Source organism: Chiloscyllium plagiosum, unplaced genomic scaffold (assembly GCF_037043375.1).
Source record: "Chiloscyllium plagiosum isolate Xiang-an unplaced genomic scaffold, Cpla_swu_hap1 HiC_scaffold_3, whole genome shotgun sequence".
NCBI classification, from domain to species: Eukaryota; Metazoa; Chordata; class Chondrichthyes; order Orectolobiformes; family Hemiscylliidae; genus Chiloscyllium; species Chiloscyllium plagiosum.
Genome location: NW_028270141.1, coordinates 58,622,928 through 58,647,022, shown reverse-complemented (window position 1 = coordinate 58,647,022; position 24,095 = coordinate 58,622,928). Strand labels below are relative to the sequence as shown.

The 24,095-nt window shown below is 43.4% G+C and overlaps 1 protein-coding gene across 1 annotated transcript in view; it reads right to left on the bottom strand.

Annotated features, from left to right (window-relative positions):
* gtf3c2 (general transcription factor IIIC, polypeptide 2, beta) overlaps positions 1-24,095 on the bottom strand; it is a 141,425-nt gene that overhangs the window by 111,195 nt on the left and 6,135 nt on the right. Inside the window, exons 3-4 of the mRNA XM_043682113.2 lie at positions 15,257-15,611; positions 1,711-1,817 (exon numbers count right to left, since the gene is read on the bottom strand). Of these exons, the coding sequence (XP_043538048.1) occupies positions 1,711-1,817; positions 15,257-15,611 (462 nt within the window). The remainder of the gene's footprint in view (positions 1-1,710; positions 1,818-15,256; positions 15,612-24,095) is intronic.

The window sequence follows — 24,095 nt, the reverse complement described above, 5'->3', positions numbered from 1 at the left end:
CCCCGGAAATGTAAACAGAGCCATTCAGGAAGGGAAGGGAAGAGTGAGAGATGACATCATTGGTGCTGCTTCCCCCTGTCATCCAGAATTGGAAAATTTCACTTCTAATTTCTATCCTGTTCTCACCTTAAATTGGTCAATCTCTGAACTGTCCATTCCGTTCCTCACTGTGCTCCATCTCCACCAATCATTTACCCCTTTACCCTCCGACCACCCCATCTTCAGCATATATACCAATCTTTTCCTAGCTACAATCAGTTTGAAGAAGGGTTGCTGGATGAGAGTGTTAACTTTGCTTTCTCTTCACAGGTGTTGCCAGACCTGCTCAATATTTCCAGCAATTTCTGTTTGTACTTCTGATTTCTACCATCTGCAGTTCTTTGTTTTTTGCTATGGCATGACTTGTTTTACATCATGTTAGGGCTGAGGAATGTATACTAACTTACCATTGGCTCAATTCTACCTTGCCCCCAAATTTTTCTTCCTCCCCAACTATTCATTCAGACCACAGTTTACAACCAAATTTAAGTTACGCTCAATTCTAACCAGTAACTTAATTTCTTAATATCATCAAGACTACATACTTCCACTTCCTGCCTGTGTCCTTGTCCCTTCACATCATTCCTGAATTCCTGGTCTTATTGAGTTAAGAGTTACTCTTAATCAATATCAAATGTTTAAAACCCTCACACTTACCTTCAACTCACTCCATAAGCTCTCTCAAACCTGTAACTGCACTGTCAAACAGCACAATGCTTTAAATGATCTGTGGAATTGACTCCAATGATTTTAGCAAGCCGCATTAAATGAACTCCAACTGTTGTACATGTTCTTATCTAACATAGAACATAGAACATAGAAGAATACAGCGCAGTACAGGCCCTTTGGCCCTCGATGTTGCACCGATCCAAGCCCACCTAACCTATACTAACCCACTATCCTCCATATACCTATCCAATGCCCGCTTAAATGCCCATAAAGAGGGAGAGTCCACCACTGCTGCTGGCAGGGCATTCCATGAACTTACGACTCGCTGAGTGAAGAACCTACCCCTAACTTCAGTCCTATATCTACCCCCTCTTAATTTAAAGCTATGCCCCCTTGTAATACCCGACTCCATACGCGGGAAAAGGTTCACATGTCTGTTCACATGTCTGTTAATTCTACGCTCACCAACTTCATAGCTCCCAACCCCATTATTTACAAGTTAATTTATAAAATTGACAACCTTATTCTCTCCTGCCACTGTACCTTCATTTCCTCTTCTCTGCTGTCCAGACATTAGACTGCTTGAGTAAGTGACAATCCAAGTGGGTTTAATGACACCCTTTGAAAAACCAATTACCATTTACTGGATCACCAAATTCATCAAAGGCTTTTAACTAACATTTTGTTCAAGAAATATCTTCTTGTGAATCAAGGTGCAAAAATGATACTGGGAGAAAGCACAGATATCTTTACAAGACAAATACATGGAGGATAGCATTAAAAGGCAAAAATATGCTGAAAGAACTGCAAATAAGAAATGTATCAATGTGCATTCAGATCTTGAGAATGCCTTAAAATGTTCATTTGGTTTGCTTTATGAAAAATATTTCAAACCTTTCATTAATCTGCAACATAGTAAAATTGACAATATAAAACAGCAAAGCACTTACAAGTGCATTAGAATGCTTTGTTTTGTAATTTGAATAAGAAAATCAAACTTACTGTTTTCTTGTAATTGTTGTAGCTTCCCACACTGGTACCATTATAGTATTTGGGAGGCCATTAGCGAAATTTCCAAATAGCCGACGTTTTGTATTGCAAGATCTTTTCTGAAAGCAAGATACTTCAAACTTATTTCTTTATAGATGAGTTATCCCAAATAATCCAATATTCGTAGAGTCATAGAGTTGTACAGCACAGAAACAGAACTTTTGGTCCAACTCGTCCATGTCTACCAGATATCCTAAATAGGTCTGATCCCATTTGCCAGCATTTGGCCCACACCCCTCTTGAACCCTTCCTATTCATACACCTATCCTTTTAAATGTTGTAATCATACCAGCCTCCACTACTTTCTCTGGCAATTCAATCTATACACGCACTACCCTCTGCGTGAAAAAGTTACCCCTTAGGTCCCTTTTAAATCTTTCCCCTCTCACCTTAAACTTATGCCCTTTAGTTCTGGACTCACCCACCCCAGGGAAAAGACCTTGTCTATTTAGGCCATCTATGCCCTTCCTGATTTTATAAACTTATATAAGGTCATCGCTCAGCTTCCGACACTACAGGGAAAATAGTCTCAGCCTACTCAGCCTTTTCTATACCTCAAAACCTCCAATCCTGGCAACTCCATTGTAAATTGGTTATGGTTGGGGAGGGCAGTCATCTCGGCTCCAGGACAACTCTGCAGGAGTCCCTCAGGGTAGTGCCCTAAGCCCAACAATCTTCAGCTGCTTCATCAATGACCTTCCTTCTGTCATTAGAAGTGAGGATATTCACCGATGACTGTACAGTGTTCAGCACCATTCGCGACTCGTCAGATACTGAAGCAGTCTGTGCTCAAATGAAACAGGATCTGGACAATATCCAGGCTTGGGGCGACAAGTGGCACACAAATGACAGACAATGACCATCACCAATAAAGAGATACTCTAACCACCGCCCCTTGACATTCAGTATTACCATCACCGAATCCCCCACTGTCAACATTTTTGGGGGTTACCATTGACCAGACACTCTACTGGACTCATCACAAAAACATAGTGACTACAAGAGCAAGTCAGAGACTAGGGTTACTGCAGCAAGTGACTCACCTCCTGACACCCCAAAGTCTATCCACCATCTACAAGGCACAAGTCAGGAGTGCAATGGAATATTCCCCACTTGCCTGGATGGATGCTGCTCCAACAACACTCAAGAAGCTTGACACCATCCACGACAAAGCAACTTGCTTGATTGGCACATCTACAAACATTTAATCCCTCTACCACTGACGCTCAGTAGCAGTAATGTATGATATCTACAAGATGCACTGCAGAAATTCACCAAAGATCCTTAGACAGTACCTTCCAAACCTATGGCCACTTCCACCTAGAAGGCCAAGGGCAGCAGATACTTGGGAACACCATCACCTGCAAGTTCCCCTCCAAGCCATTCACCACCCTGACTTGGAACTATATTGCCGTTCCTTCACAGTTGTTTGGTCAAAATCCTGGAATTCCCTCTCTACCGGCATTGTAGGTCAACCCACAGCAAGTGAACTGCAACAAATCAAGAAGGCAGCTCACCACTACCTTCTCAGGGCAAATAGGGATGGGTTATCAACGCTGGCCAGGCAGTGATGCCAAAGTCCCTCAAATGAATAAAATAAACATCTAGGTGATTTATTTACCTTCAGAGCTTTCAGCTTCCTTAATACTTTCTCCTAAGTGATGGCCACTACACTCACCTTTGCCCTGACTTCTCTTGAAGTTCCGATATGCCAGTGGTGTCTTCCAAAATGAAGATTGATGCAGTGACCTTTTCAGTTCCTCCACCAATTCTTTGTTCCCCATTGCTACTTCTCCAGCTATCCAATGTCCACTCTGCCTCTCTCTCACCTTTTGTACGTATCTAAAAAAACTCTTGCAATTTATTTTATATTACTAGCTATCTTATCCTTATATCTTTCCTTCCCCGTTCCTGATTTCTTTGTAGTTACCTGCTGCTGGTTTTTAACATCTTCCCAGTCCTCTAGTTTCCCACTAATTGTCACCACATTTTATACTTTTTCTTTTACTTTTCTGCTCTCCCTGAGTTCCCATGTCAGCCATGATTGCTTCATCCTCCCCTTAGTATTTTTCTTCCTTCAGATGAATTTCTGCTGTGCCTCCTGAATTATCTCAGAAACACCTGCCATTGCTGCTCCACTGTCTTCCTTGCTATGGTCCCCTTCCAATCAACTCCTGCCGGTTCCTCTCTCATGTCTTTGTAGTTAACTTTACTCAACTGTAATACCGTCAGGTCTGATTCCAGCTTCTTGCTCTCAAACTGCAGAGGGAATACCATCATATTTATGGTCACTGCCCCCAAGAGGTTTCTCACCTTAAGTTTCCCAATTAAGTCTGTCTCATGACATTTCTAATTCCAGAATTACCCATTACCTAGTGGAGTATACCATATGCTGCTCCAAAAAGAAACCTTGCAGACATTCAACAAATAACTTTTCTTAGCATCTGCTACTAACCTGATTTTCCCAGTCCATGCGCATATTGACATCCCCATGATTTTTGAAATAATGCCTTCCTTCAATGCCGCTTCCATCTCCCAATTTATTTTCTGCCCCACATCCTGACCACTGCTTGAATGCCTGTACAAAAGTCCCATCAGGGTCTATTTTCCCACAAATGAATTGAAGAAAACTTTTCTGAACTCTTTCAAGTTTCACAACATTCTTCTCATAGCAGGGAGACCAGAATTGTGCACAGTATTCCAAAAATCGCCTAACCAATGTCCTGTACAGCCTACAACAGGACCTCCTAGCTCCTATACTCATTGCTCTGACGAATAGAGGAAAGCATACCAAATGCCTTCTTCACTATCCTATCTACCTGCAACGCTACTTTCAAGGAGCTATGAACCTACACTCCAAGGTCGCTTTGTTCAGCAACACTTCCCAGGACCCTACCATTTAAGTGTATAAGTCCTACCCCGATTTGCCTTTCCAAAATGCAACACCTCACATTTATCTCAAGTAAATTCCATTTGCCCCTCCTTGTCCCACTGACCAGCAGATCAAGATCCCATTGTACTCTGAGGTAACCTTCTTTGCTGTCCATTACACTTCCAATTTTGGTGTCATCTGTAAACATTCTAACCATACCTCCCATGTTACATCCAAATCATTTATGTAAATGACAAAAGGCACTGGATTCAGCACTGATTGTTGTGGCATACCGGTGGTCATAGGACCCAGTCAGAAAAGGAACTCTCCACCACCACCACCACCACCACCATCTTCTACCTTCTAGCCAATTCTGTATTCAAATGACTAGTTCTCCCTGTAAGTCCATGTGATCTAGCATTGCTAACCAGGTTAGGGGACAAAACAAACTGTTCTAATTATCAAATGTTTCTTGAACCTAAATTTTGTACAATATGGGTTCGCTGTCTCTCATATAACTACACTCTACCCAAGAGGTGATCTTAGACATTTCTAAAGAAACTTGAATTGACAACAGGCATAATTCTTTTAACAGCATGTGTGAGCAAAACAACATATAATCATTTGGGCTGGAATGGTGGCTCAGTAGTTAGCACTGCTACCTCACAGTGTTAGGGAGCAGGGTTTAAATCTAGCCTCAGGCGACTGTCTGTGTGGAGTTTGCACATTCTTCCTATGTCTGCATGGGTTTCCCCCGGGTGCTCCGGTTACCTCCCGCAATCCAAAGATGTGCAGGTTAGGTGAAATGGCCATGCTAAATTGCCCATAGTGTTCTGGGATGTGCACTAGTCAGGTGTGGATAATAGGGTAGGGGAATGGGTCTGGATGGGTTACTCTTCAGAGAGTTGGTGTGGACTTGTTGGGCCAAAGTGCCTGTTTCCACACTGTAGGGATTCTGTGGATCATATAATTATTGTGTGTGGATAGACAAAGTTAGTCCATATTATATAGAACATGGAACAAGGAACAAAAAAAGTACAATACAGGAACATGCCCTTCTGTCCTCCAGGCCTGTGCTGATCATCATGCCCTAATTAAATCCTTCTGCCCTTATTTGGTCTGTATCGCTCTATTCTCTCTTAATTCGTGTAACCATCCAGAAGCCTCTTAAATGTTGCCAATATGCCTGCTTCCGCTATGTCTTTTGGCAGTGAGTTCCAGGCACCTACCACTCTCTGCATGAAGTACCTGCCTCACACATGCCCCTTAAACCTTCCCCCGACCTCACCTTGAACCTGTGTCCCCTTGTAATAGTCTCTGTCTATCCACCCCATCCATGCCTCTCAATTTTTTAGACCTCTATCAGGTCTCCTCTCAGCCACCATCATTCCAGTGAAAACAATCCCAGTCTTTTTAACCTTTCCTCATAGCTAATGCCATCAAGACCAAGCAATATCCTGATGAAACTTCTCTGCACTCTCTCCAAAACTTCCACATTCTTCTGGTAGCGTGATGACCAAAACTGCACACAGTTTGGGTTGGGAATGCTTAAGGCTGACACTAGGTGTTAAAGTCATTCTGGAAGTTCAATATCTTCTCCTTAAATTCTGAAGGTTACTTTGAATTTGAAGTTCTTAAAAACAAAAAATGAAGTAGCTCATCAGGCCCTGATAAAAATCAAAGGGTAATAGCAAAAACCAAACCAGACGATTACTTAAGTAGAGCGGAAGTTGGTCATTCAGTCAACCTTCCCACTCATTTAATTAGTTTGTAGGTGATGTGTTAATCCTCAAAACCATTTTCCTGTCTTACCCCGATAGCCATCAATTTCCTTACTGATTAGAAATCTGTCTAGCCAAACCTCGAATATATTTAATGACCCTGTCTCAACATCCCTCTATAATAATGAATTCCAAATACTTAGCATAAATAAAGATTCACCTTCATCTCTGTCTTAAATGGACAATTCCTTGGTATGAGATTATGCCCTTCCATCCTTGATCGGCCCACAAAGAGAAATAACTTTTTGCAAATACCCTGTCAAGCTTCCAAAGAATCTTATGTTTCAAGAAGCTAAACTCTGAGTACAAACTCAATTTACAGAAATTTCCAGCACAAATCTGTGTGGAACTCCACTGGTCACAGTCCTCCAATCCAAAAAAACAACCCACCATTATTACTCTGTGTCTCCAGTCGTTCAGCCAATTTGCAGCCTATTGGCAAGCTCACCCTGAATCCCATGTGGTCTAACTTTACTAATTAATTTACCATGTGGAAACTTGTCAAAGGCTTTACTAAAGTTCAAGTATACAGTGTCCACTAATCTGCCAATCTTCTTGGTTATTTCCTCAAAAAACTCAACTAAGTTTGTGAGACATGATTTCCCTCCAACAAAACCATGCTGACTACCCCATATCATTCCTTGCCTCTCTAAATGCATATAAATTTAGGACATCCAGATCACACTAACCTACAGCCTTCTACAGTCTTTCCCCATTTAAATACTATTTAGCTCTTCCATTCTTTCTATTTCCCCACACTATATCACATCAGCCAAGCTCTCAAGTGTTTTGGGTGCTCTAACCAAGTATTCGAAGGCATCCAATCCTACTTAACTAACGGATGAACAAGTAATCCTTCCATTAAGAAAATCTGCATGGCAAACTAATGTTCTTCGCGATTAACAAATATAAAGAGGTTTCTAATTGGTTGTTGTCTCAAAGTAGAATACAAACTGGCCATTAGAATGGGGTCCAATACAACAATGCCACTAATGATAAATAAACTGTCACAATGAAGATCACTGGATCTGAAACATTGACTCTGCTTTCTCTCCACAGATGTTGTCAGACCTGCTGGATTTATCCAGCAATTTCTGTTTTTCTTTCAAACTGTCATGATTCACCTTTAAATTATAGCATAATGGAAATAGTGATATTAGTGTATCTCTTCAAACTGCCAAGGAAGCCACACTCAAAAATCTTTCTTTCATCTTTCCTCTGATTCTCTCACACCACCACAATGAAAACATTATTCATAGCCTTAGTTATTTATTATCACTCTGAAAAATAGTGATAAATTAAGTTAAAAGGCATTAAAATCTGACGAGAAGCCTAACAGTATTGAACTCAAAAATGTGTGTACTGATGTGTGACATGAATCAGAAATCCAGACAGGTAAATTCAAAGGCTTCAATTTGGAGTTCTGATATTGACTTTGAGTCCTGGGATCACTGCAAATGGCAAAACCAAATGAAAAGTGACTCAGCTCTCTTTCAAAAGCAAACTTTGGCAGAGAGCAAATGCAAGGAGAGATATTTCTATTAAGCAACTTGTCCAAGCTCATTCATCTGTGATATTCCATCCTAGTGGGCAGCACGGTGGCACAGTGGTTAGCACTGCTGCCTCACGCGCCAGAGACCCGGGTTCAATTCCCGCCTCAGGAGACTGACTGTGTGGAGTTTGCCCGTTCTCCCCGTGTCTGCGTGGGTTTCCTCCGGGTGCTCCGGTTTCCTCCCACAGTCCAAAGATGTGCAGGTCAGGTGAATTGGCCATGCTAAATGGCCCATAGTGTTAGGTAAGGGGTAAATGTAGGGGTGGGTTGCGCTTCGGCGGGTCGGTGTGGACTCGTTGGGCCGAAGGGCCTGTTTCCACACTAAGTAATCTAATCTAATTTGCTACTGTGTGTTCTGCACATTGACTGGCTTTAGTGATATACATATCCAGCAGAACTCTACCAAACACTGGAGATGTAGAACACAGTCACCTTCACCTCGTAGGACAAACAAGGAGGAAAGCCCATTAAGGGAGGGTGAAGGAGGGAGTTCACTGCAGAGGAAACCCAGTGCCACAGATTGATTAGAACTTTGATTGTTTTTTGCTTCCTTTTCCAAGAAATTCTGCAAATAGAAGGCAGAAGAGTGCATTCTTCAGTATGTACATAATCTACATGAAGGACAGACTTAATGCATGGATGTTCATTGTCATTCCTCTTTTCATATGTTTGTACATGTGGGCAAAGATGACAGTTAGATTTTTTCCCCTCTTCCAGGTGATATGGAGTTATTAGAATATAGAATATTTTAGTATATTTCGACTTAGTCTTTCTTAAAAGAAAATTGAGTATTTAATAAGGAAGAATGGAAGTAAAGGACCAGTAATTAGATTGCAGTAATTGAAGAGCTAATATAAACACAGGCACCTGGGACCTCAATCTATACTACAATATCTACCATTATTTCTCTAAATTGCTACCAATTTATGAATATCCAACTATTTTTTTCCAAATGTTTTATTTGGGCAAAAAAGGTTTCATGGAATGCTTCCTGAGAAGAGTTATGAAGGGAAGTAAATAACAATATTCATAAAGATGCAAGTTCAAGATTTGCAAAAGAGAAAAGAAGCAAAATCATGGGGAATGAGGATACAAAAGAGTTTTTTTTCACATAGACCCAGCTGAAGAGGTAGTACTAGTGCAGGTACAATGGATCAACTACTTTGTTTTTGAACTTTAATTCCTACAAATCTAGTATTGTCATTTTTCTGATATACATAACATGAATCATGCGCCTTCCACAAAATGGGAGCTGCCATGCAGTTAAGGGTTGCTTCCGGATGGTACAAAACAGAATCTGAATTTTCCTTGTGCAGCTCAGAGGAGCACTCAATTCCTCATAGCAAAAGAAAGCAAAGGAATAAAAACTCTAAATAGTCTCTGCTGGTGAGAAAGGAGAAAGTGAGGGCTGCAGATGCTGGAGTTCAAAGCTGAAAAATGTGTTGCTGGAAAAGCGCAGCAGGTCAGGCAGCATCCAAGGAGCAGGAGAATCGACGTTTCGGGCATAAGCACTTCTTCAGGAATGACGAAGGTGTGCCAAGCAGGCGAAGATAAAAGTTAGGGAGGAGGGACTTGGGGGGAGGGGCGTTGGGAATGTGATAGGTGGAAGGAGGTTAAGGTGAGGGTGATAGGCCGGAGATGGGGTGGGGGCGGAGAGGTCGGGAAGAAAATTGCAGGTCAACAAGGCGGTGCTGAGTCAGAGGGTTGGGATTGAGATAAGGTGGGGGGGGAGGGGACATGAGGAAGCTGGAGAAATCTGCATTCATCCCTTGTGGTTGGGGGGTTCCTAGGCGGAAGATGAGACGCTCTTCCTCCAGGCGTCGTGTTGCCAGGGTCTGGCGATGGAGGAGGCCAAGGACCTGCATGTTCTTCTCGGAATGGGAGGGGGAGTTAAAGTGTTCAGCCACAGGGCGATTGGTGCGAGTGTCCCAGAGGTGTTCTCTGAAACATTCCGCAAGAAGGCGGCCTGTCTCCCCAATGTAGAGGAGGCCACATCGGGTGCAGCGAATGCAGTAAATGATGTGTGTGGATGTGCAGGTGAATTTGTGACGGATATGGAAGGATCCCTTGGGGCCTTGGAGGGAAGTGAAGGGGAAGGCCTGGGCGCAAGTTTTGCATTTCTTGCGGTTGCAGGGGAAGGTGCCGGGAGTGGAGGTTGGGTTGGTGGGGTGTATGGACCTGACAAGGGAGTTGCGGAGGGAGTGGTCTTTCCGGAACGCTGATAGGGGAGGGGAGGGAAATATATCCTTGGTGGTGGGGTCTGTTTGAGGTGGCAGAAATGACGAAGGATGATACAATGTATATGGAGGTTGGTAGGGTGGTAGGTGAAGACCAGTGGGATTCTGTCCTGGTGGCGATTGGAGGGGCGGGGTTCAAGGGCGGAGGAGCGGGAAGTGGAGGAGATGCAGTGGAGAGCATCGTCAACCACGTCTGAGGGGAAATTGCAGTCTTTGAAGAAGGAGGCCATCTGGGTTGTTCGGTATTGGAATTGGTCCTCCTGGGAGCAGATGCGGTGGAGGCGAAGGAATTGAGAATATGGGATGGCGTTTTTACAGGGTGTAGGATGGGAGGTGGTGTAATCGAGGTAGCTGTGGGAGTCGTACCGTTTTGTAGTAAATGTCCATGTTAAGTTGGTTGCCCGAGATAGAAATGGAGAGATCTAGGAAGGGGAGGGAGGAGTCTGAGACGGTCCAGATAAATTTGAGGTCGAGGTGGAAGGTGTTAGTAAAGTGGATGAACTGTTCAACCTCCTTGTGGGAGCACGAGGTAGCGCCGATATACTCATCGATGTAGCGGACGAAAAGGTGTGGGGTGGTGCCAGTGTAGCTGCAGAAGATGGACTGTTCCACATATCCGACAAAGAGGCAGGCATAGCTGGGCCCCATGCGGGTGCCCATGGCTACTCCTTTGGATTGGAGGAAGTGGGAGGATTGGAAAGAGAAGTTGTTCAGAGTGAGGACCAGTTCAGACAGTCGAAGGAGGGTGTCAGTGGAAGAGTACTGGTTGGGTCAGCGGGAAAGGAAGAAGCGGAGGGCTTTGAGGCCTTCGTGATGGGGGATGGAGGTATACAGGGACTGGATGTCCATGGTGAAGATAAGACGTTGGGGACAGGGGAAGCAAAAATCATGGAGGTGGTGGAGGGCGTGGGTGGTGTCCCAAACATAGGTGGGGAGTTCTTGGTCTAAGGGGGACAGGACCATGTCGAAGTATGCAGAGATGAGTTCGGTGGGGCAGGAACAGGCTGAGACAATGGGTCAGCCGGGGCAGTCAGGTTTGTGGATTTTGGACAGGAGGTAGAAACGGGCGGTGCGGGGTTGTGGGACTATGAGGTTGGAGTCAGTGGATCGGAGATCCCCTGAGGTGATGAGGTTATGGATGGTCTGGGAGATGATGGTTTGGTGGTGGGAGGTTGGGGTCATGATCAAGGGGTCAGTAGGAGGAGGTGTCCGCGAGCTGGCGTTTAGCCTCAGCAATGTAAAGATCGGTGCGCCAAACTACCACCGCGCCTCCCTTGTCTGCCGGTTTGATAGTGAGGTTGGGGTTGGAGCAGAGGGCTGCACGTTGCAAGGGTGAGAGGTTGGAGTGGGTAAAAGGGATGGACAGGTTGAGGCGGTTAATGTCGCAGCAGCAGGTGGCTATGAAGAGATCGAGGGCGGGTAAGAGGCCAGCACGGGATGTCCAGGTGTCTGGGGTGTGTTGGAGGCGGGTGAAGGGGTCGTCAGATGGTGGGCGAGAATCCTGGTTGAAGGAGTAGGCGCGGAGGCGAAGGCGTCGGAAGAATTGTTCGATGTCTCGCCGCGTGTTGAACTTGTTAATCCGGGAGCGTAGGGGGATGAAGGTGAAGCCTCTGCTAAGGACTGATCTTTCATCCTCAGAGAGGGACCAAACCTCTAGACCTCCCCCTCTCTGAGGATGAGAGTCCTTAGCAGAGGCCTCACCTTCATCCCCCTACGCTCCCGGAATAATGAGTTCAACACGCGGCGAGACATCGAACAATTCTTCCACCGCCTTCGCCTCCGCGCCTACTCCTTCAACCAGGATTCTCGCCCACCCTCTGACGACCCCTTCACCCGCCTCCAACACACTCCATCCACCTGAACACCCCGTGCTGGCCTCTTACCCACCCTCGATCTCTTCATAGCCAACTGCCGCCGCGACATTAACCGCCTCAACCTGTCCACCCCTCTTACCCACTCCAACCTCTCACCCTTGCAACGTGCAGCCCTCCACTCCCTCCGCTCCAACCCCAACCTATCAAACCGGCAGACAAAGGAGGCGCGGTGGTAGTTTGGCGCACCGATCTTTACATTGCGAATGGCTAAACGCCAGCTCGCGAACACCTCCTCCTACTGTCCCCTTGACCATGACCCCACCTCCCACCACCAAACCATCATCTCCCAGACCATCCATAATCTCATCACCTCAGGGGAACTCCCATCCACCGCCTCCAACCTCATAGTCCCACAACCCCGCACCGCCCATTTCTACCTCCTGCCCAAAATCCACAGACCTGACTGCCCCGGCCGACCCATTGTCACAGACCGCTCTTGCCCCTACCCCACCGAACTCATCTCTGCATACCTCGATACGGTCCTGTCCCCCTTAGTCCAAGAACTCCCCATCTACATTTGGGACACCACCCACGCCCTCCATGATTTTCGCTTCCCCGATCCCCAACACCTTATCTTCACCATGGACATCCAGTCCCTATACACCTCCATCCCCCATCACGAAGGCCTCAAAGCCCTCCGCTTCTTCCTTTCCCGCCGACCCAACCAGTATCCTTCCACTGACACCCTCCTTCGACTGACTGAACTGGTCCTCACTCTGAACAACTTCTCTTTCCAATCCTCATACTTCCTCCAAACCAACGGAGTAGCCATGGGCACCTGCATGGGCCCCAGCTATGCCTGCCTCTTTGTCGGATATGTGGAACAGTCCATCTTCCGCAGCTACACTGGCACCAACTCCCACCCTTTCCTCCGCTACATCGATGAGTATAACGGTGCTACCTCGTGTTCCCACAAGGAGGTTGAACAGTTTATCCACTTTACTAACACCTTTCACCTCGACCTCAAATTTATCTGGACCGTCTCAGACTCCCTCCCTCCCCTTCCTAGACCTCCATTTCTATCTCGGGCGACCAACTCAACATGGACATTTACTATAAACCGACCGACTCCCACAGCTACCTCGATTACACCTCCTCCCATCCTGCCCCCTGTAAAAACGCCAGCCCATGTTCCCAATTCCTTCGCCTCCACCGCATCTGCTCCCAGGAGGACCAATTCCAATACCGAACAACCCAGATGGTCTCCTTCTTCAAAGACCGCAATTTCCCCTCAGAGGTTGACGATGCTCTCCACTGTATCTCCTCCACTTCCCGCTCCTCCGTCCTTGAACCCCACCCCTCCAATCGCCACTAGGACAGAACCCCACTGGTCTTCACCTACCACCCCTCCAACCTCCAGATACATCGTATCATTCTTCTTTATTTCCGCCACCTCCAAATAGACCCCACCACCAAGGATATATTTCCCTCCCCTCCCCTATCAGCGTTCCGGAAAGACCACTCCCTCCGCAACTCCCTCGTCAGGTCCACACCCCCCACCAACCCAACCTCCACTCCCGGCACCTTCTCCTGCAACCGCAAGAAATGCAAAACTTGCGCCCACGCCTCCTCCTTCACTTCCCTCCAAGGCCCCAAGGGATCCTTCCATATCCATCACAAATTCATCTGCACATCCACACACATCATTTACTGCATCTGCTGCACCCGATGTGGCCTTCTCTACATTGGGGAGACAGGCCGCCTTCTTGCGGAATGTTTCAGAGCACACCTCTGGGACATCCGCACCAACCAACCCAACCGCCCTGTGGCTGAACACTTTAACTCCCCCTCCCACTCCGCCAAGGACATGCAGGTCCTTGGCCTCCTCCATCGCCAGACCTTTGTAACACGATGCCTGGAAGAAGAGTGCCTCATCTTCCGCCTAGGAACCCCCCAACCACAAGGGATAAATGCAGATTTCTCCAGCTTCCTCATTTCCTCTCCCCCCCCACCTTATCTAAGTCCCAACCCTCGAACTCAGCACCGCCTTGTTGACCTGCAATTTTCTTCCCGACCTCTCCGCCCCCACCCCCTCTCCGGCCTATCACCCTCACCTTAACCTCCTTCCACCTATCACATTCCCAAGGCCCCTCCCCCAAGTCCCTCCTCCCTAACTTTTATCTTCGCCTGCTTGGCACACCTTCGTCATTCCTGAAGAAGTGCTTATGCCCGAAACGTCGATTCTCCTGCTCCTTGGATGCTGCCTGACCTGCTGCACTTTTCCAGCAACACATTTTTCAGCTCTGCTGGTGAGAAAGTCAACATCATCCACACTAAGGTCAGAGTTAAAATTATAATACGGGAAAACCAATGAAGTGTCATCAGACCATATCTGCATATTTAAACCTGCTTAATCCTAAATTTAGGATTCTTGCTACCAACTCAAAGGACAAGTTAAAATTGACGGATGTAATTGTACTGGAGACAGTTCAGAGAAGGCTCACTAGTTTAATTCCACGGATGAAAGGCTTGTCTTATGAGTAGAGATTGAGCAGTTTAAGCCTACACTTCGAGTTTAGAAATATAAGAAGAGATCTAATTGAAATATACGAAATGCTAACGGGGATTTACAAAGTAGATGTAAAGCAGATGTTTCACCTTGCAAGGCAATCATTATTTTGCTAAAGGATGGCAGATTTAAAACAGAGATGAAGAGAAATTACTACAATTAAAATGTTGTGAATCTGTGGAATTTACTACTCTAGAGTTCAGTGGATACCGGAATAAATTTAGGAGGTGGTAGACATATTTTTAATTAGTAATGGGTTAAAGGGTTATGGAAAGCAGGCAGCAGAGGAGTTGAGGATGAGATGGGATCAGCCCTGATTATATTAAACGGTGAAGCAGCCATGAGGCACTGAAATGCCTATTCCTGTTCCTATTTTTTATGATTTTATGAAAGCAGCAGCGTCTTCTCAGGACGTGAGCAATAGATCAGCAGGGCAATTTTAACTGCTGCCCACACTTATGTTTGGCAAGTAATCTAAATTGCGCCTATGCTTGTACCACTGAACAAATAAATACTAATTTTCAATTTAGAATTGCTGATGTTTCAATCATTAAAATAAACAATTGAAGCAATTCTGGAAATTCTGCTCCATACTCAGAATAGAGCATTCTAAGTGACTACATAATTGACACTCAGATGACTACAGAGGTGAACTATATATAAAATAACTTACATTTATCGGACTCCTTCTTTGTTTCTGACCTTCGCCATCTTGAAAGTCATCTAGGTCAGACTCAGAAACATCACTGGATGGTTCAACTTCATTAAGTTCTTCATCCTCAACCTCTTCGTCATCAGTTATTTCATCTGAGATCACAAAATCTTTGTCATCTGACAGGTCATCAAAAACATCACTGATCTTCTGCCTCTTCCTTCCTTTTCTTCGTTTCGGGGAAGATGGAGGTTGAAACAACGTTTGATCCAGAGAATGGTCTGGCTCACTATCATTTATATTGCCAGCCACATCATCTACCTTATAAGAAGGTGATTTTATTTGCTCTACTATTTCATGTAGGTAAAGTAAGGCACTGAAAGAAAAGACAATGAAACTTAATAACTACACACATGAAGATGTTAAATTATAATATTTCTCACATTGAAACAACTTATCATACATGACACTCAAGAGTGAAACTCTTCCACTTACTCCCATCCAACAAATTATGCCACATGTTCAATATCTATAATGTAGGTTTTTAAAAAAATAACGTATCATTTTGGGAAAAGGTCAAACAAAAGACAAAATTATTAAATGCTGTAATGTCTTCTAAAGGAAGTAGACTACAATTAACAAAATATACAGATATCCAGACACAAAAATGATTGCAGGACACCAAAAAGCACCAAAAGTATGCTACACTGTTGAACAACATAGTATGAATGTGTTAATCCTTTCACACAAGTTGCTAATCTCAACTACGTGATGGTCATCCGGGCTAATATCAAGCAGAGTTGAGGTGTCTCAAACAGTCAATCATCTGTGCAGCTTTTGCAAGTAGTTTCAGATACCTGAAACTAAATCTTAATATACAACATTAAGTGATCCAAGAAAATAAATTGGTTAAGTAGCATAACATGCTGTACTTTAAGTTAAACTCAAGACACTAATGTCATGAAATAACATGAAATAACTTGTTCAAAAAAACTATGAGATCTTTGGTTGGGAAAGAGAGATGAGCCAAAGTAAGCATTACTATTTACACATGGAGGGAGGGTAGGAAAAACAGACAGACAGTGTTTTCATCTTACCTTGGAACCAGGAAGTCTGAATTCAAGTCTCACTGCCCTGGAGGTGCTATAACATGTCTGAGCAGGTTGATTGAAAATACTTACAAGGCAATGTCCCTGCCTCTGGGCCAGAGTTCAAATCCCACCTGCTCCAAATCTGTGTCATAACATTTCTGAACAGGTTGATTAAAAGAATCTACAAGTGTTTCTTAAATGAAAAAAAAACTGAAAGAAAAATCACCAACAAAAACAGACGTGGAGAGACATCAGAGTTAATGCAAACAGTTCTAAAGAAGGGTGCTGGACCTGAAACATTAGCTTTGATTTCTCTCCACAGATGCTGCCAGACCAGCTGAGCCTTTCCAGTAATTTTCTGTTTTTGTTTCTTAGGCAATGCCACAGTTTCACCTACGCTCCGCAGAATCCAATTCATGTCTAAAGCACTCTGTAATTTTCAAAATTACAGATAGAATTAATGTGAACTAGTTTGACACAGTAGTCTTTTGACCTATTTTTCAGGTTAACTTAAGAATCATTTTTTAAGTTGATAATTCCTGCACATTTATTTTCAGTATGTATCAATAACAGTCTCTCTGTTGCTTTCTTAGCTGAAAAGTTCAAGTTATTTCAGTCTTTCCCCATAATTAGCACCAGGTTTTGGCTTATAATTCTCTGCAATTGTTCCCAAAACTTGAAATATGTCCCTTGTGCTTTGTAAAAAGCACTAAATTTATGACTTGTATTCCATTGTTTCAACTAGAGATTATAATTCTAACGGTTTTACTGAAATCTGTTCTGTTTTGATTGGGCATAGTTAATATTAATTAGGAACTTTGAGGTCAAATTAGTGTGGAGCACACTCTAGGACTTCAACCCAGTTTAGTATTTCAGTGCAGTGCCAAGATTGTCAAATGTTTCAGTTTTCCGATGGGATGTTATAGTGAGGACCAAACTGTCTGTTCTGATGAACGCTAAAAAAAAAAAAAAATCGCACAGCATTCTTTACAGACTATGGAATTGACACTTGTTCATCAATCGAAGCAAAATAATTGGACATTTATCCTAGTTATTTGCAGAATTTTACTATAAGATTTATTGCCACACTTTACTACATCATAGCGATTGGCTGCAAGAATAAATCAGTAACTATGAACAGCTTCAGTAGTACATGATAACGTACTAAACAAATCAGTGCTTTTTTTCAAAATCTATCTTCAACTTCAATCCAAAGTAGGGCTAGAATTCACACTATTCTGGCTCAGACGAGAATGCTGCCATTCATGGAGCTTGTGCAGTGTCATTTTTCCTTCCTGTATGCAGTAAACTAAATTTCTCTCATTTTGAATTTAATATTTAAACAAACTTGCATGCTCCCTGTGCAATTGTTCTGTCATTGCTGACTTAGACTTCTGATTCTACACCCTATCCCCAATTCAATATAAATTATCTCCTATGTTTAATAGTAAAACTCTGATTTTGCAATTTGCAATGGTGCGGCTTCAAGCTCCATTCCAGAATATGACTCATAACCTTTGCAATAGTTCTGAGGCTCAACTGCACTCTTTCAGAATAGATATTAAACTGAAGCCCTGTCCAACAGAAAATATTATATGGTGCTATTCAAAGAAAAGCCCACACGTTTATATCTTGATTAACATGTGAGCACTAATTACAAAAACTGCATGATACATTCATAGCACTTCCTATCCTCTTCAAGTTCTTCACCTCTAGTCTCTTCTCTTTTTTTTGTCATGTCACACTCATGAACTTGCAAAGGGATTCTCCACTGTCTTCTAATCCTTCTTCCTGTTTCTTCACTACCTAATGGTTCTTGTTTGCGATCCGGGACTCTCACTTAAATTCAGGTGTAGACTCAACTATGCTTCACAAGTGAACCTACCTCATTTGGCGCAAAAGGATAAAAGCAAGAAAGAGAATAAAAATGCTCAAGTGAGATCAAAACTGGGACTTGCACCAAAAAGCCATTCTTTAAAAGCTAAGCAATAAGAGCTTCAAGCAGAAAAGCAACCACAACATTCCATCTATCCCCAGCTAATGCAGTTTGCATTAAGAAACAAAGTGCTAACACATCATATTTTTAGAAGAACTACAGGACCATAAGACATAGGAGTGGAAGGAAAGCCATTCGGCCCATCAAGTCCACTCCACCATGATGGCTGCATGGCTGATGAGCATTTCAACGCTACTTACCTGCATTCTCCCCGTATCCCTCAATTCCTTGCAAGATTAATTTATCAATCTCTGCCTTGAAGACATTTAATGTCCCGGCCTCCACTGCACTCCGTGGCAATGAATTCTACAGGCCCACCACTCTCTGCTGAAGAAATGTCTCTTCAATTCCATTCTAAATTGACCTAATTCTAAGGCTGTGCCCACTGGTCCCAGTATCCCCGGCTGATGGAAATAAATTCCCAGCGTCCACCCTTTCTAAGCCCTGCATTATCTTGTAAGTTTCTATTAGATCGCTCCTCAACCTTCTGAACTCTAATGAATACAATCCCAGGATCCTCAGCCGTTCATCGTATGTTAGGCCTATCATTCCAGGCATCATCCGTGTGAATCGCCGCTGGGCACGCTCCAGTGCCAGTATGTCCTTCCTGAGATGTGGGGCCCAAAATGGGTCCTAACCAGAGCTTCATAAAGTCTCAGTAGCACATCGCTGCTTTTATATTCCAACCTTCTTGAGATAAATGACAATATTACATTTACTTTCTTAACCACAGACTCAACCCGCAAGTCAACCTTTACAGAATCCTGGACTGGCACCCCCAGATCCCTTTGTACTTTGACTTTATGAATTTTCTCACCAGTTAGAAAATAGTCCACGCCTGTATTCTTTTTTCCAAAGTGCAAGACCTCGCATTTGCTCACATTGAATTCCATCAGCCATTTCTCGGACTACTCTCCTAAACTGTCAAAATCTTTCTGCAGCCTCCCCACCTCCTCAGAACTACCTTCATATCATCAGCGAACTTCACCAGAATAATATAGAGTGAACAGCTGCGGCCCCAATACTGAACCCTGCGGGACACCACTTGTCACTAGCTGCCATTCCGAAAAAAAACCTTTAGTCCCAACTCTCTGCCTTCTGCCAGACAGCCAATCTTCAATCCATGCCAGTTGCTCATCTCAAACACCATGGGCCCTCACTTTGCTCAGCAGCCTCCTGTGAGGCACCTTAACAAAGGCCTTTTGGAAGCTGAGATAGATAGTAGCCACTGAGTTTCCCTGGTCTAAGCTACTTATTACCTCTTCAAAGAATTCTAACAGGTTTGTCAGGCACAACCTCCCCTTACTAAATCCATGCTGACTTGTTCTAATCCGACCCTGCACTTACAAGAATTTAGAAATCTCATTCTTAACGGCAGGGATTCTAGAATTTTACCTTCAACCGAGGTTAGGCTAATTGGCTTATAATTTTCCATCTTTTGTCTTGATCCTTTCTTGAACAAGGGGGATAACAACAGTGATTTTCCAATCATCTGGGACTCTCCCTGACTCCAGTGCCTCAGCTATTTCTTCAGCCACCTCCCTCAGAACTCTAGGAGGTAGCCCAGAGGCTAGGAGATTTATCAATTTTTAGACCTTTTAGCTTGTGTAGCACTTTTTCTTTTGTAATAGCTACCATAGACAACTCTGCCCCTTGACTCTCCTTAATTGTTGGGATATTACTCATGTCTTCCAACGTGAAGACGGACAGAAAGTATTTAATAAGTTCTTCAACTATTTCCTTATCTTCCATCAATAGCCTGCCTGCATCAATTTGGAGCGGCCCAATTTCTACTTTTGCCTCTCATTTGTTTATGTATTGAAAGAAACTTTTACTATCATTTCTAATATTACTGGCTAGCTTAATTTCATACTTGATCCTCTACTTCCTTATTTTTCTCTTTTAGATTAGATTAGATTACAGTGTGGAAACAGGCCCTTCGGCCCAACAAGTCCACACCGACCCGCCGAAGCGAAACCCACCCATACCCCTACATTTACCCCTTACCTAACACTACGGGCAATTTAGTATGGCCAATTCACCTAACCTGCACATCTTTTGGACTGTGGGAGGAAACCGGAGCACCCGGAGGAAACCCACGCAGACACGGGGAGAACGTGCAAACTCCACACAGTCAGTCGCCTGAGTCGGGAATTGAACCCGGGTCTCTGGCGCTGCGAGGCAGCAGTGCTAACCACTGTGCCACCGTGCCGCCCTTTGTTATCCTCTGTTTATTTTTGTAGTCTTCCTAATCTTCTGATTTCCCGGTGCTCTTGGCTACTTCACAGGCTCTCTCTTTTACACTCAACTACTCCTGCCATTGTTGCTCTACTGTCTTCCCCACTAGACTCTGTTTCTAGCTGAACAAAACCAAGAAACTAATTCAGAGATTCAGGGTTTGCAGTTTGCCTGCAACGAACAGAGAAAAGAATCAAAAATGTAAAACATATTTTTAAAATGAATTATAAATTGTAGCCAAACTTTGGCCTATGTTTAAGAATTGGCATAACCTTGGTTCAGTTGATATGACTCCGATCACCGAGTCAAAAGACCAATCCAAGATTCTTGCACATGAAATTTACGCTAACACTCCAATGAAGTGCTACGAATAAAATCAGAAAATATTAGAACATTTTGTTTTTATTTCATATTTCCAGCACCCATTGTATTTTACTTTTGTTCTCTGCAGATGCTGCAAAGACCCACTGGTGTATTTTTTTTCCCTCGTATTTTGTTTTTTCTTCAGATCACCAGCATCTATAATATTTTGCCGTTAGCTGTATAAGGTTCCATGCTCAGTGTATGGGAGACTCCCCCTGATATCAACCCAATATTTCTTAATAATCATTAACAAAATAGATTATAGAATCATAAAGGAATACAGCATTGAAACAGACCCTTTGGCCCACCAGATCTATGCCAACCAATAACCACAAAGTTACAGTAATCCCATTTACTTGCACCTGGACCACAATGTACTATGCCCTTGCGTTTTAAGTGCAGGTCATTCTGCTATAATGCAAATTCACTGTAACGTGACTGACTAATAGGGGACTCTGTTTCTAAAGTGCAAACCTTTAAGACATGTGTTGGCTATAGTATCACCAACACTTGGTGTTATTTGTATTGCACGATTTTTGTGTAGCATAGGGTCGCACAGGAATGGAATTATTGCGCTATAGAAGAAATTACTGTGCTCATCATTAAATGCTTCTAATGTTGCAAATGCTCCTGCCTACCCCACCCTTTCAAGCAGCAATTCCCAGATGTACACCACACTCTGGGTCAAATCTCTCCTAAATCACTTGCTCTTCATTTTAAAAACTTATGCCCTCTGATCTTAGACATGTCTGCCATGGGGAAGAGATTCTCACTCTATGGGCAGCACAGTAGCTCAATGGTGAACACTGCTGCCTCACAGCGCCAGGGACCCGGGTTCGATTCCAGCCTCGGGCGACTGCCTGTGTGGAGTTTGCACATTCTCCCAGTGTCTGCATGGGTTTCCTGTCTCAATTCAAAGATACACAGGTTAGATGAGTTAGTCATACTAACTGCCCATAGTGTTCATGGATGTGTACGTTAGGTGCATTAGTCAGGGGTAAATGTAGAGTAATAGGATCTGGGTGGGTTACTCTTTGAAGGGTCGGTGTACACTGGTTGGGCTGAATAGCCTGTTTCCATACTGTTGGGGTTCTTAAAAAAAATTCTATTCTATGCCTGTCATTGTTTTGTATACCTCAATCAGATCTTCACTCAGTTTCCTCTTCTTCAGGAAAAACAAACCCAGTCTATCCTCATAACGGAAATGTTTCATCCCAGACAACATCCTGGTGAATCTCTTCTGCACCCTCCCCAATGCAATCATATCCTTCTAACAGTGTGACAACCAGAACTGAACTCAGTATTCCACCTGTGACCTAACCAATGTTTTATGAAGTTGTAACAAGACTTCCTTGCTCCAATATTCGATGGTCTGGCTAATGAAGGTGAGCATCCTCTATGCCTTCTTCATCACCCTATCTACCTGTGCTGACATCTTTCGGTATCTATGAATTGATCTTTACTCAAGGTTGATCTTTACTCCCCAAGGACCCCTTCCCAGAATGCATCACCTCATAATTATTGACACTAAACTCCATGATCAGCCAGATTCACCAGCTGATCAATATTACACTGCAGCCTGAGACCATTCTTCTCACTATCAACAATGCCATCAAATTTTGTGTCATCTGCAAACTTACTGATTATACCCTCCACATTCACATTGTTAATGACATAACTAACAGCAAGCATCCCAGCATGGATCCATGTGGTACAGTACAAGTCTCAGGCCTCCAATCCCAAAAACATCCCTCTACCATCACCCTTTGCTTCTTGTTTGCAAGCTAATTTTGGATGCAGTTTGCCAATTATCTGATTATCATATTTATGCTTGTGTTATCAAATGGCTGCCAGATTTTCCACATTGTTACTGTGACTGCACTTCAAAAGGTATGTTATTGCTTATAAAATGCACTGAGGTGTTTTGAAGTCACGAAAGGTGCCAAGAACCAGCATCAACCTTGGGTCAGTTGCCAGAACACCTGCTACTGACTCAGAAGATGGATTACAGATGTTACTCCATATTCTGGACTATGAAATGTAGGTTGACACTCCAATGCAGTATTTCAAAATTTTAGAAACACCTCTGTGAGATGCATATGTCACTGGAACGATCAGTATATGTTGAACCCAACTACTGGAACATTAATTATCAATAGTACAATGGCTGTTCATGAATAGTAAGTTAATAGAAAAGCAAGAAACAAATTTTAAAACATCAAAATCTGTTGTATAACAGAGCTTTCCATTTTCTGGTCATGTACCAAATATACAAAAAACTGAAAATCTAAGGGACAGAATTTGTCATTAGCAAGATCACATAGGTTCTTAATGCACATATATTAAATTTATCTGTCTAGTGTTTTCAAGGGTCAAATGCATTAAAGCCCTATTATTTCAAATCCAATTATGTTAACCTATTTATTTCTATGATTCTTTTAACACATGATGAAAAAGGTTCAACACTATTAGAACAAAAAAATCTCAAGCACAACTCATTTTGAGCTACTCATGTCATCAGTCATGACTTGGTTGCGAGCATTCTTGCTAGAGTCTATTCACACGTACTGGCTTGACATTCTATTTGAGGACTTGAGTACACAATACAGGCTCACAATCCACTTTGGATGGAGAGAGTGCTACACCTAAGATACCATATTTCTAATTAGAAGTTAAACCAAGTCTGCCCGCTCAGTCGGACATAAGAATTCCATACTGATACTCAAAGAAGAACATCCCGTGGCCTGGTCAATATGCATCTCTCGATTAACACTACAAATAGGTTACATGTTCCACTCTACTTGAGGGATCTTACTGTGTGCAAAATGGCTGCATTACAGTGGCCATATTACAAAAGTAATTTATTGGTTATGAAGTCCATTTGGACAGCTTTAGCTCGTGAAAAGTGTGACTGGAAATGTTTTCTCAACTTCCACTACGTATTGTGAACAGGTGATCAATAGGATATTGTACAGCTTGTTCAGCCTCCCTTTAGTCAGCTACTCTACCTGCGATTGAGCAAGTTAAAGACAGATCAAAATGTCATACTTCGAGAGACAGCAGTTATAGTTATAGAGATGTACAGCATGGAAACAGACCCTTCAGTCCAACCCGTCCATGCCGACCAGATATCCCAAGCTGAAAATGCGCAGGTCAGGCAGCATCCAAAGAG